Here is a 13,390-nt window from a genome sequence, read left to right as displayed (position 1 = left end):
TGTGAGAACCGAAGGAATAAACCACGTGGCGATCGCCTCCGAATCACCAACAACACTGGGCAGGGAGCTGGCTCCATAGCCAGGCAGCAGCACAACACTGGGCAGGGAGCTGACTCCATAGCCAGGGTGCAGCACAACACTGGGCAGGGAGCTGACTCCATAGCCAGGGTGCAGCACAACACTGGGCAGGGAGCTGGCTCCATAGCCAGGGTGCAGCACAACACTGGGCAGGGAGCTGACTCCATAGCCAGGGAGCAGCACAACACTGGGCAGGGAGCTGACTCCATAGCCAGGCAGCAGCACAACACTGGGCAGGGAGCTGACTCCATAGCCAGGGAGCAGCACAACACTGGGCAGGGAGCTGACTCCATATCCAGGGAGCAGCACAACACTGGGCAGGGAGCTGACTCCATATCCAGGGAGCAGCACAACACTGGGCAGGGAGCTGACTCCATATCCAGGGAGCAGCACAACACTGGGCAGGGAGCTGACTCCATATCCAGGGTGCAGCACAACACTGGGCAGGGAGCTGACTCCATATCCAGGGAGCAGCACAACACTGGGCAGGGAGCTGACTTCATAGCCAGGGAGCAGCACAACACTGGGCAGGGAGCTGACTTCATAGCCAGGGAGCAGCACAACACTGGGCAGGGCGCTGACTTCATATCCAGGGTGCAGCACAACACTGGGCAGGGAGCTGACTTCATAGCCAGGGAGCAGCACACCACTGGGCAGGGAGCTGACTTCATAGCCAGGGAGCAGCACAACACTGGGCAGGGCGCTGACTTCATATCCAGGGTGCAGCACAACACTGGGCAGGGAGCTGACTTCATAGCCAGGCAGCAGCACACCACTGGGCAGGGAGCTGACTCCATAGCCAGGCAGCAGCACAACACTGGGCAGGGAGCTGACTTCATAGCCAGGGAGCAGCACAACACTGGGCAGGGCGCTGACTTCATATCCAGGGTGCAGCACAACACTGGGCAGGGAGCTGACTCCATAGCCAGGGTGCAGCACAACACTGGGCAGGGAGCTGACTTCATATCCAGGGTGCAGTACAACACTGGGCAGGGAGCTGACTCCATAGCCAGGGTGCAGCACAACACTGGGCAGGGCGCTGACTTCATATCCAGGGTGCAGCACAACACAGGGCAGGGAGCTGACTCCATAGCCAGGGTGCAGCACAACACTGGGCAGGGAGCTGACTTCATAGCCAGGGTGCAGCACAACACTGGGCAGGGAGCTGACTCCATAGCCAGGCAGCAGCACAACATTGGGCAGGGCGCCCACTCCATTGGCAGGGTGCAGCACAACACTGGGCAGGGAGCAGACTTCATAGCCAGGCAGCAGCACAACACTGGGCAGGGAGCTGACTTCATAGCCAGGGAGCAGCACAACACTGGGCAGGGAGCTGACTCCATAGCCAGGGTGCAGCACACCACTGGGCAGGGAGCTGACTCCATAGCCAGGCAGCAGCACAACACTGGGCAGGGAGCTGACTTCATAGCCAGGGAGCAGCACAACACTGGGCAGGGCGACCACTCCATTGGCAGGGAGCAGCACAACACTGGGCAGCATCACCCATTGTGCGGAGGAGTGACGCCCAGGGTATGCGCAGCACAACAGCCGCGGGAGAGCGCAGCCTTGGGTGAGGTGCACACATGGCCGGGGGTGGGGGGTCAATAAATCGGTGTAGATCATTTGCCCGTCCACTCTGGCGAGGGTCGTACGCCACGAGAACAATCCGAAAAGCCACGCAAAGCGTCATGGGAAGCTGGTGCGGCGAGGCCAGGAGTGATACGCTCGAACGCCGGTACTCCTGAAGTAAAAGGTGAAAGCTACAGGAAAAAAGTATGTATTGCATGCATTATCGTGGGCATAAGATGATCCATTTGAAATCCAAAATTTTGGGGGGTTGGGGGGGAATTGTTCGTTATGTTTAAAATGGATAAAATCTAACCTTTGAAAAGTCTGCTATCTTTGTAAAAGTTGTCTGGTCTCTTTCCCACGTGTACTGTGGGTGCAGAGAAATTGCAACCCTGGGTGTCTGAGAACAGCCGAGAATGTCACAGCCTCCGTCCATATTCTTTGGGTCTTTCGGTAAAGTCACGGAGATAAGTTAAAAGAAAATAACAAAAAACTACGACGTTTCGATCGCAATACAAGCCGTCGACCGCTTGTGTTGCGACTTTACCGAAAGACCCAAAGAATATGAATTCCTGCAGTCACGAAAGCTTTAAGTCAAGCCTCCTTCGACTTTCCCACGCACTCTACTATGAGATTGTTCATCCCATGGCAGCCAACGTCGTATTTAAATTCTCCAATTCTCTAAGAAATGTAGGCAAACTTAAGCGAACTGAAATGCAACTTCATTTAATCGGTGCTGTGTTTTTTTGTGGCCTAATTTGTGACCACGCTGGGACCATCAACTCAATACATTTGTGAAACCAGGCTTAGCACGGGCAGCTGATACCTGGATTCGAACCGGGGGATATCAGCGGTGTTGGTTCAACGCTCGGACACCCGAGACATTTCTCCCACGCGAATCGTTCGTCATTAAAAAAAAGCCGCGTCATTCCACAACATAATAAAAAAATAATAACGTCATCTATCTCAATGCAATGTGTGTGGGGTATTTCGGTAACTGATGGCTGAAATACACTTCAAAATAATAATCATTTCATAATATACTTCGTCTGCTTTCTAGGTTGCATGAAATAAGTTACAATCGACCGAGCTTTTTTGAATAAAAACGGTGATTGCTACTTCATGTAAAAAAAGTTCTTGTTTGCATTACAGTGCGGCTAATACAAGACAATTTAATATTCTTTGGGTCTTTCGGTAAAGCCGCCGCGGCTTTACCGAAAGACCCAAATAATATGAATTCCTGCAGTCGCGAAAGCTTTAAGTCAAGATTTAAGACAATTTAAGTCAAAAACTCAGAGTGATTTCCTGATGTAATGAGCATAGAAGCATCAGTGCTCACTTCTCAATTTTAGACCTGAGTCAGTAGTAGACATTCCACATTCCCCATCACGGGGGCAAGTCCACCTAGAGTACAACAACGGTTGATTTCCCAACAAAGTTGCCGAGATTGTTCATCATATGACAGGTGAACTGATATTTCTGATTCTCAGAGCCAAAATTGGCCAAATTAACCCTTTCCTGTTTAACACGTAAGCTTTCCCGACCGATATCATCCATAATAGATGTTTTTGGGTTAGATCAAGTGAATATATAAATGTGTCTTTAAAATCCGCCACCAACCGACACAGCCAACTAGTAAGGGTTGTCACGTAAACAGAACGTGCCAAATCTGGCTGCCGCCTGATGAAGCTAGTTGTAATTACTGGCGAAACGTCGTACTCAGTTTGTAAATGTTGTGGCTTGGCTCTCCAACACACCGGTGTGCTGTACTAGTGACGAATTGGCCACGTTCTGTTTACGTGACAACCCTTACTAGTTGGCTGTGTCGGGTGGTGGCGGGTTTTAACGACACATTTATATATGTACGCGATCTAACCCAAAAACCTCTATAATGGATAACCCTTTCCTATTCCGATGACGTTCGTCACCAATTTTTCTTCAGATTCCATTCCATACGTGTACATCATCAGAACGGAATCGTAAGAAAAAACAAAATAACTTCATCGGTACCGAGGCTCCCACAAGGCCATGCGGGAGGGCGTGTGGCACAGTCTGACTCCAGAGTGCTGCCGTGCCGCTACGGTTCTCTGCGGTGAGTGACAACGTCTTTAAAAACAACGGCGCAGCACCTCTCTCAATAAATGTAACGCCAAGCCGCTTGCGCGTTCTGAGATTCGGCGGTGAACGGGACCCAACCCTGCGTCTTGCGGACGTCTCTGATGGGAACGGGGCTAAGTGGCCAGTCGAATTTTGCCCGATCGACTCCGCGTGACGCGTCACAAGTTAATTTGCACGCGGACGGTAAACACTGGTTTGTCAAAATGAAAAGGCCACACCGCTGGAATGAAGTGCAAACAAAAATGATTGCAACATACCAAGTCCCCTGAAAACTAAATGTCAGATATTAGATGTGATTTACAAAAATGACTCTATTTCACCGTAATCTTAATTTGAATGCCCTTCGTCATTTCCCTTCAGGGTGATTTAATTTCACAGGTAGGCGTTTTTACGTGTCAGGTAATTTTATTCACTTTAATTGAGAGTGTGCTGTTAACGTGATAAGAGTAAACGCACACTCCGACGTGCTCATTCGCCAAACAATATTTCACTTCCCTTTCCTCAGCGCTAAATTATGATTACGCAACACATACAAGAGCTAAAGGTGCAGAGCTGTAATTGGTTACTCAAGCCACTGCTGGCGGAAGGGCCTCCAGGAAAGAGATTAGCGTGGTTGGCTACGTACGGTGAAAAAGGCCGCCCCTGTGCCGAGATGTTAACGACCTCGTCTGATATACAGGAGGTCGTGGGTTCGATCCCGACCCTGACGCCTGCTGTATATTTTGAGTTTGCGTGTCTCTCTCTCTCATCATCATCACGGTGGCTAGGAGATGTTAACTCCCTCGCCTGGTATACAGGAGTTCGTGGGTTCGATCCTGACCCCAACACCTGTATATTTGGAGTTTGCGTGTCTCTCTTTCCTGGTGGTCGCGCGGATTTTTCTCCGGGTCCTCGGGTTTTCCATCCACACGCGTTTAGAGTTTTTGGCTGCGATACATTTGCACGTGATAAGCCACGTCGATGAGCTATCATTTGCGGCCAGCTTGCTTCTAAAAAAGATCTGCATAGCTCAGTGGGCCTTATCTGGTAAAAAAAAAAAATCAGTTCACATATTTGGCCTGTTCTTCCACGCTGGTCAGACGTCTTCGAAGAGGTGGGAGTATTGACACTGTAGTAATAATAAAACAGTATTCGCTGGAGAAGATAAAGATCAAGACTATCCCAGGTGGTGGTCTGCTGCCCCATTCGCCCCAAGCTCTGCGTTCCGTATGGTATGAAGGTGTTATCAGCCATTTCATGAATGTTTACACGTGGGATCAAACCAGAGGACCCGGAGAAAACCCACATGTGCGAGGGGGAAACACTCTATCCCATACAGACGAAACAGGTGGAATCCACATCTTTTGCTGAGCCGCCTTCTCTTGGCGAGCCAGAGTAAGGGCTCCTCCTCAACGCACACTCTGACGGGAGTTTCCCAAACATTTGTGTGGTGATCCACCAATCCCCTCACCGCTTGCTGCCTCCACAATGCCGGATTACGGGCCACAAGCAATAGCCACCACCGCCGCCCCGAAATTGCTGTCGGACAACATGTATATTAACCCTTTCCCATTCCAATGACATTCGTGTACGTCATCAGTGTTTCTTTCGATTCCGTTCCAATAACTTTATCGGTACGTCTTCGGATGGGAAGACTGACCGTCCCGGGGGTGCCACGGTGGCGAGACGTTAACTCCCTCACCTGGTATGCAGGAGGTCGTGGGTTCGATCCCAACCCTGACACTTGTATTTTTGGAGTTTGCAAGTTCTCTCTCTCCCCGTGGTCGCGTGGATTTTTCCCTCCACATTTATAAACATGTGCTTAAGAGTATTTGTCTGCTGTACAATTCCACGTGAGCTGTCGTTTGTGATAGCCTGGCCTTACCTGGTAAGACAAACAAAAGAGAGCTTAACAATTATATCACTGCCAGAACTTGGCAGGACAGAGCCTCTGCCCGGGGTTAAACGAGGTGTGCTCGTTAGTTTTTTCGGTAAAGTCACGTAGGTAAAAAACTGAAATTAAAGTTAATAATTATTATTTTATTCTTATTAATTTTATTAATTTTTATTTCATTTTTTTACCTACGTGACTTCACCGAAAAAACTACGAGTATGAAACCTTGCGGTCACGAAAGCTTCAAATCTAGAATTAAACGAGGCGAGCGGGGGGGGGGCCTCTGCCGTCACCTTGTCCTCCTCTGCGCGCAAGTCGGGCATGGTGCTGATGCAGAGGCTGACGGCCGTGATGGCCACGAAGACCACCGAGAGGAAGGCGAAGATCTTCCCGGGGAGGCCCGAGCTGGGGTCCTCCACCATGTCGCGCAGGCGGCTCATGAGCCAGCTCAAGCGCCTGGCCGCCCGCGTCCTCGCTGGGCCGCTGCTGTCGTCCTGTGAGGGGGTCGCCGCGGAGAAACGAAAAGCAGCGACGACACAAACAACGTCACGCGGGTTTGCCCATCTGTCACGAACGATGATGCGTCAGCGAAGGTACGTTTGAAACGAAAAATTATCATGCGAACCGATGTTTTTTTTTTACCTAAGCGGCAATCTGGAGCGTAAGGAGCGTGTGGGCAGGGGGTGCCGGGCCCCCCTCTGTTTTTGTTTTGGTTTGGCCATGTTTGTTTGTTGTAGTACAGATTTAGACTGATGGCCTTAATCTAAGTTGTCTTGTGGTTGTTGTTGTTTGACTTGCATCCCACTGGGATTTTTGCACATTTTTGTGTACGGTGCTTTTTTTGCAATATTTTACTGTCATTTCTTGGATTTTCTGTTTGCACTCAGTCACATATTCACTTTAAGATGTTTTTTGTTCATGTTTTTGTTTTTTGTTTGTTGCGGTTGCACCCGATTCAAGAGCCGAATGGCTCACAGGGCTATACCTAATAAATGAACTTGAACTTGAGTTGGGGCCCCCTTGACAACCACCATGCAGCATGTTTACAACAACAACAACAGCGTGAAATAACACGAAACATATTTTGCGACGACGGAGCGCCCCGACATCGTTAAATGTTCGTGACCGTGAACGTAGCGACGATGTCATGAAGCAAGAGGAGCCGCGATATATAAATGGCCTTTGGTGCGACCGTGCGAAGACACAAATCAAATATTGGGGCCCCAGCTGACAAATTGCCGCACCCCATGAGCTGACACCACTGGCGGCAACAGATACATCGATGGGAGAATGGTAGGGTAGTGGTCCTCAACGTCCTTGGTATGTATGTATGTACGTGTGTGTGTATGTATGTGTGTGTGTATGTACGTGTGTATGTATGTACGTGTGTGTGTATGTACGTGTGTGTGTATGTACGTGTGTATGTATGTACGTGTGTATGTATGTACGTGTGTGTATGTACGTGTGTATGTATGTACGTGTGTATGTACGTGTGTATGTATGTACGTGTGTGTGTATGTACGTGTGTGTGTATGTACGTGTGTATGTATGTACGTGTGTATGTATGTGTGTATGTATGTACGTGTGTGTGTATGTACGTGTGTATGTATGTACGTGTGTGTGTATGTACGTGTGTATGTATGTACGTGTGTATGTACGTGTGTGTGTATGTACGTGTGTGTATGTACGTGTGTATGTATGTACGTGTGTATGTATGTGTGTATGTATGTACGTGTGTGTGTATGTACGTGTGTATGTATGTACGTGTGTATGTATGTACGTGTGTATGTATGTGTGTATGTATGTGTGTATGTATGTACGTGTGTGTGTATGTACGTGTGTATGTATGTACGTGTGTATGTATGTACGTGTGTATGTATGTACGTGTGTATGTACGTGTGTGTGTATGTACGTGTGTGTGTATGTACGTGTGTATGTGTAACGTAGTAACTCGGCGGGAGACGACTTCACGGGTAACACACTCTTTATTTTATCAAACTCGTTCACAGGTGACTAACACCTACTTTGTATCTCGGGTGACAAACACCCACTTAGTATCTCGGGTGACAAACACCCACTTAGTATCTCGGGTGACAACCACCCACTTAGCTACTTGGCGACTAACGCCCACTGAGCTACTCGGATGACCAACATCCACTTAGTATCTCGGGTGACAAACACCCACTTAGCTACTCGGCGACTAACGCCACTGAGCTACTCGGATGACCAACATCCACTTAGCTACTCGGCGACTAACGCCACTGAGCTACTCGGGACACTCCCTGCCGGGGTATCCGTCTCGACTGTGGGTCCCCAGCCCGACCCACGGGGGCGTCGAACCCCGGGTCCCACAGCCTCGCCTCCGAGCCACACAGGGCCCCGGTCCCCACAAGGACGGCGGGACTAGGGGTCTCGGGGCACTAGGTCTTCAGCTCCGTCTTCGGGTCTTCAACTGGGTAACTCTCCCCGAGTGCTCTCGCGCGTCCCCCTTTATACCCCACCTGCGGACGTCGCTGCGAGCACCCACTTATTCGACCAATCGCTGGGCGCTGGCTACGATCCTCTTTTCCCACATCTCATCGTGCCTCACCACCCACGCCGCGCCGCCCCGTCATCTGTCACTCCCGGCGCGCGCGTCCACACCACGCCCACAACGCGTGCCCAACCCCGCACCCCGCGCCGCCCCGTGATCCATCACTGTCACAGTCGGCGCACGTCAATACCACCACTACATCACCCCCTACCACATAGCTCGCAGCCGACCCGGCTGCTATAAAAATATACAAACCGCCCTGTGTGCCCCGTAACACAACACAACAACAAGAACAACAACTAACGTAACAACACAACACGACGCGAACACTACCATCCGCAACCATCAACCAATGCCACCGCGACAATAGAACAATATATACAAACCGGCGAGTGACAATAGCAATGTGTATGCAAAAAGGAAAATAAATGGAAAATTTTTTTTTTTCTTTCGACTCGTGCAGTGTCCCCTTCTTTTTCCGAGCGTCCCTACAACGGGACATTACCCCGGCAGAAGGGAACACCGGGCGAGCTCGGTGTAGAGAAAAAAACGTCTTCATAAAAATTGTTGAGCCCTAGCCCGAGTCCGCCTTGCCGGTCCGTCGTACGGTACCAGACGCGGTTGAACGTCCGGTGGTGCCGGCGGTTCAGGAAGACATCGGCCAGGCATCGAGGACCCGTGCGTGCCCCGGGGTTCAGGCTCTCGACGGTCAGCAGCCGTCAAGCCCGAGGCACCGGGTTTTGTTGGGATGACTTGTGGCCCTGGTCGTCGTCCCGACGTGGTCCTGTGGCGCGCTGACGCGGGGCCCGGCACCCGGCTGCGACGTGACCCCGAAGGCCGCAGTTGTAGCAGACGACGGACGTCGTAGGTTTCGGTTGCTCCAGCTTGCGGGGCGAACGTGTGGGCGAACGACCTCCCGTTCTCCACTCCCCCGGACGCGATGCAGCGAAGGCCTGCTCCTGCACCGCAGCTGGCTGAGGTTCGGCGATCGTGGCGGCCAGTGCCGCGTTCCCCGCCCATTTGCAGACGACCCCCGGCTTGCGTTTGAGGACCTCGTACGCGTGAATGCTCGTGGCGATCGCCAGGGAGCAGATATCCATCTCGTCCGCCACGTTGATGGGGACCCCCAACTCGTGGGCCAACACCAGCAGCTGCTCCGTCACCATGGCGTCCTTCCCCTCCTTATCCATGCGGGGAAAAGCTGCGTCCGCCAAGGCGAGTAGTGCCGTGCGATAGGCGAGCGTCGTTTCTCCAGCCACCTTCCGCCGATCGTAGAACTGGTGGCGACACGTGGAGGGCGGCCCGAACACCTTCGCCATCAGGTGTAGTGCGGCCTGGAGCGTAGAGCGGGACGACCTTGCAGCAGATGTGAAGGCTGCAAGCGCGTCGTCGTCAAGCATCGCTGGCAACGCACGCAGGGCAGTGGTGTCGGACCACCCCGACATCTCCTGATGAGCGAGGAACCTTCGTTGGAAGGCTCCCCAGTCGCCCCCATCCGCCTTGAACGCCGACAGCGCGGGCAATCTTTGCTGGAGGACCCGATCGTCGTCGACGTCGGAGAGATTTTCCCGCGCTCCGCTGTAGTTGTGTAAAATGTCGGCTCGGGTGTCAGGCGCAAAATGGAGGGCTCCGGCGCGCGCTGATGACGTGGGCTGCGCTGCGCGGAGGTGTCCGGCCATGTGGCGTCCGTCTTTCCCGCCAATCGGTGGCGGCCCCCCAAAAACGGCGGCAACTTCCAGACTTTTGGCGCGAAGCGCCTTTTGGCGGGAATCCTCCAACGTCGCTTCCTCCACGACCCCCGCAGCCGTTTTTCCGCTCGCCGGAACGGAGATGTCGGCCAAGACAGCGGCGGCGGCGAGTAGCAACTCCGCCAACCGGGAGTGCGCGTCCTGGAGGCTGGTGTCGGAGGCAAGCGGAGCGTCGGCCATCACCGCGAAGTGCTGCATCGGCGGCAATTCCTCGTCCTCTACTCCCGAGGTCGGTGTCCCCGGTACGCCGTCGTCGTCCCGACCTCGCTCGTGGGTACGGGTAGTCTTCCTTGTGTCCATACTTCTTGAAGACAGGTTTACTTCTGACGCCAGTTGTAATGTAGTAACTCGGCGACTAACGCCACTGAGCTACTCGGGACACTCCCTGCCGGGGTATCCGTCTCGACTGTGGGTCCCCAGCCCGACCCACGGGGGCGTCGGACCCCGGGTCCCACAGCCTCGCCTCCGAGCCACACAGGGCCCCGGTCCCCACAAGGACGGCGGGACTAGGGGTCTCGGGGCACTAGGTCTTCAGCTCCGTCTTCGGGTCTTCAACTGGGTAACTCTCCCCGAGTGCTCTCGCGCGTCCCCCTTTATACCCCACCTGCGGACGTCGCTGCGAGCACCCACTTATTCGACCAATCGCTGGGCGCTGGCTACGATCCTCTTTTCCCACATCTCATCGTGCCTCACCACCCACGCCGCGCCGCCCCGTCATCTGTCACTCCCGGCGCGCGCGTCCACACCACGCCCACAACGCGTGCCCAACCCCGCACCCCACGCCGCCCCGTGATCCATCACTGTCACAGTCGGCGCACGTCAATACCACCACTACATCTGTATGTACGTGTGTATGTATGTGTGTATGTATGTACGTGTGTGTGTATGTACGTGTGTATGTATGTACGTGTGTGTGTATGTACGTGTGTATGTATGTACGTGTGTATGTATGTGTGTATGTATGTACGTGTGTGTGTATGTACGTGTGTGTATGTACGTGTGTATGTATGTACGTGTGTATGTATGTGTGTATGTATGTACGTGTGTGTGTATGTACGTGTGTATGTATGTACGTGTGTGTGTATGTACGTGTGTATGTATGTACGTGTGTATGTACGTGTGTGTGTATGTACGTGTATGTGTATGTACGTGTGTGTGTATGTACGTGTGTGTGTATGTACGTGTGTGTGTATGTACGTGTGTGTGTATGTACGTGTGTGTGTATGTACGTGTGTATGTATGTACGTGTGTGTATGTACGTGTGTATGTATGTACGTGTGTATGTATGTACGTGTGTGTGTATGTACGTGTGTGTGTATGTACGTGTGGGTGTATGTACGTGTGTATGTATGTACGTGTGTGTGTATGTACGTGTGTATGTATGTACGTGTGTATGTATGAACGTGTGTATGTACGTACATATTTGGGGAGCAGCAGTGTAGCGGTTAGCGCGCTGCGCTACGAACCCGGCGATCCGGGTTAGATTCCCGCTCACGGCCAACACCAGTGACGATTATCTGAACCGGTCCGGGACCTCTCCTAGGTCGACTCAGCCTCAAATGAGTACCTGGTGCGGTGTGTAAACATCGCCACTTGGGAGACGAAGGCGTGGTGTTGGCCACCCACCTCCTCGTGTACCGTTCCGGCCTTCATAGGTGCTCGCTAACAGCACTTGCCCCTACAGTCTGTTAAGGCAATATGGGGAATCGTTGTCTTTTTGTGTGTGTATGTACGTCGAACTTTTTTGGCACCGTACGTAGCCAATCGTGCTAACTGGAGGTGCGGGGAGTGTAACCCCCCCCCACCCCCCCAGTCAAGACGACCGGGCCACGTGCGTAACCCCCACAACGCACAGAGAGGTCACCTGTCCACACCTCCAGTCACTGCCGTGTTGGTGAGGCATCTGCTTCACATTGCGTGCAGGATCGGACGTGTGTCTCCTGTTGGGGCGGCGTTTGGTTCACGTTTTGCGCATCAGCGTGCTGCGCAAAATTAGCTACGACTGGCCAAGACTAATTAGAGAATCTATCGAACATAATACAGGTTTTTTTTTTTAGGTTAGATCGCGTAAATATATAAATGTGTCGTTAAACCCGCCACCACCCGACACAACCGATTCGGAAGGTTACATTGTAAATGTTATTGTAGGTTTTTACCCTTTTCAACTGGTAAAAGGATAAAGACCTACTATTATATTTTGCCACTGGTAAAAGAGATCTCATATTGTAAATGGCTCTCCGACACACCGGTGCACTGTACTGGTAACCAATTGGCACGTTCTGTTTACGTGACAAACCTTACTAATTGGCCGTGTCGGGTGTTGGCGGGTTTAACGACACATTTATATTTTGATTTGAAGCTTCAGTCTAGATTTGAAGTTTTCGTGACTGCAAGGATCCATACTCTTGGTTCTTTCGGTAAAGTCACGTAGGTAAAGAAAAAGAAAAAAAAAAGTAATTAATTAAATCACGACGTTTCGATTACAACACAAGCAATCATCATCAGGTGTGACAACCACAGCAATAATTTTGACTGAAGTGGGAGAGAATCCGGAGTCAAGGATTTTATACTGGGCATAGTGTGGGGGGGGGGAGTGGGCGGGGCTTATTTTTTTTACCTACGTGACTTTACCGAAAGAACCAATAGTATTGATTTGAATCTTTCCTGACTGCAGGAATCCAAAGAGTATGGACACGTTCGTATATTTGCGCAATGTAACCCAAAACACCTGTATCATGGAAGAAACGTCTCCCGCACGGTATCCATGCCGCTGCCTGCACGACCTCTCCCCCCGCACCTCTCCCCCTCCACGAGGGCTCTGAGCGGTGAGGGTGCAACGACGAAACGTGCATTTAGAATATTTGGCCGCTATATATTTCCACGCGATGATGAGCCACTTCGTTGAGCTATACATTGTAGCCAGGTCGCTTCTGACAACAACAACTAAATAGTAATAGGTTTTTAACCTTTTATCTGGTACAAAACTGACACCTTTATACAAAGGATCATGTTTGCAATAACCACAACACAAGCAGTCAAAAATGCAAACAAAAAGAAACAACTTCTTGGTTCTTTCGGTAAAGTCACGTAGAAGGGAAGTAATAAAATAAAAATAATAAAATCATTCTCCCTTCTACGTGACTTTACCGAAAGAACCAAGAAGATGAATCCCTGCAGTCACGAAAGCTTTAAATCGAAAAAGAAACAACTCTGATGATGATAATGATATGCACTGTCCTTGAAGTTGATTGGTCCACATCCGAGACAGCTTTTCTTAGAGCCTAGTCTCACGACGTTTCGGGCGCAACACAAGCGTCCGTCATGCTTTCCCACCTGATGACGGACGCTTGCGTTGCGCCCGAAACGTCGTGATTTATTTTATTTAATACCTACGTGACGTTACCGAAACAACTAAAGAGTGTGTTCAGGCTACACGAGATATTTTGCCTTCCAGGAGGAAAACGACAAACG

At 51.4% G+C, this 13,390-nt stretch overlaps 1 protein-coding gene across 1 annotated transcript in view; it reads right to left on the bottom strand.

Annotated features, from left to right (window-relative positions):
• The window catches only part of LOC144732340 (voltage-gated potassium channel regulatory subunit KCNG2-like), a 42,966-nt gene that overhangs the window by 8,990 nt on the left and 20,586 nt on the right, over positions 1-13,390 (bottom strand). The window contains exon 4 of the mRNA XM_078613818.1: positions 5,932-6,132. Within this exon, the coding sequence (XP_078469944.1) occupies positions 5,932-6,132 (201 nt within the window). The remainder of the gene's footprint in view (positions 1-5,931; positions 6,133-13,390) is intronic.

Source organism: Lampetra planeri, chromosome 42 (genome assembly GCF_965212315.1).
Source record: "Lampetra planeri chromosome 42, kcLamPlan1.2.h2, whole genome shotgun sequence".
Lineage (NCBI taxonomy): Eukaryota > Metazoa > Chordata > Hyperoartia > Petromyzontiformes > Petromyzontidae > Lampetra > Lampetra planeri.
The sequence above is the reverse complement of the archived record's forward strand: the minus strand, read 5'-3'. Positions and strand labels throughout refer to the sequence as shown.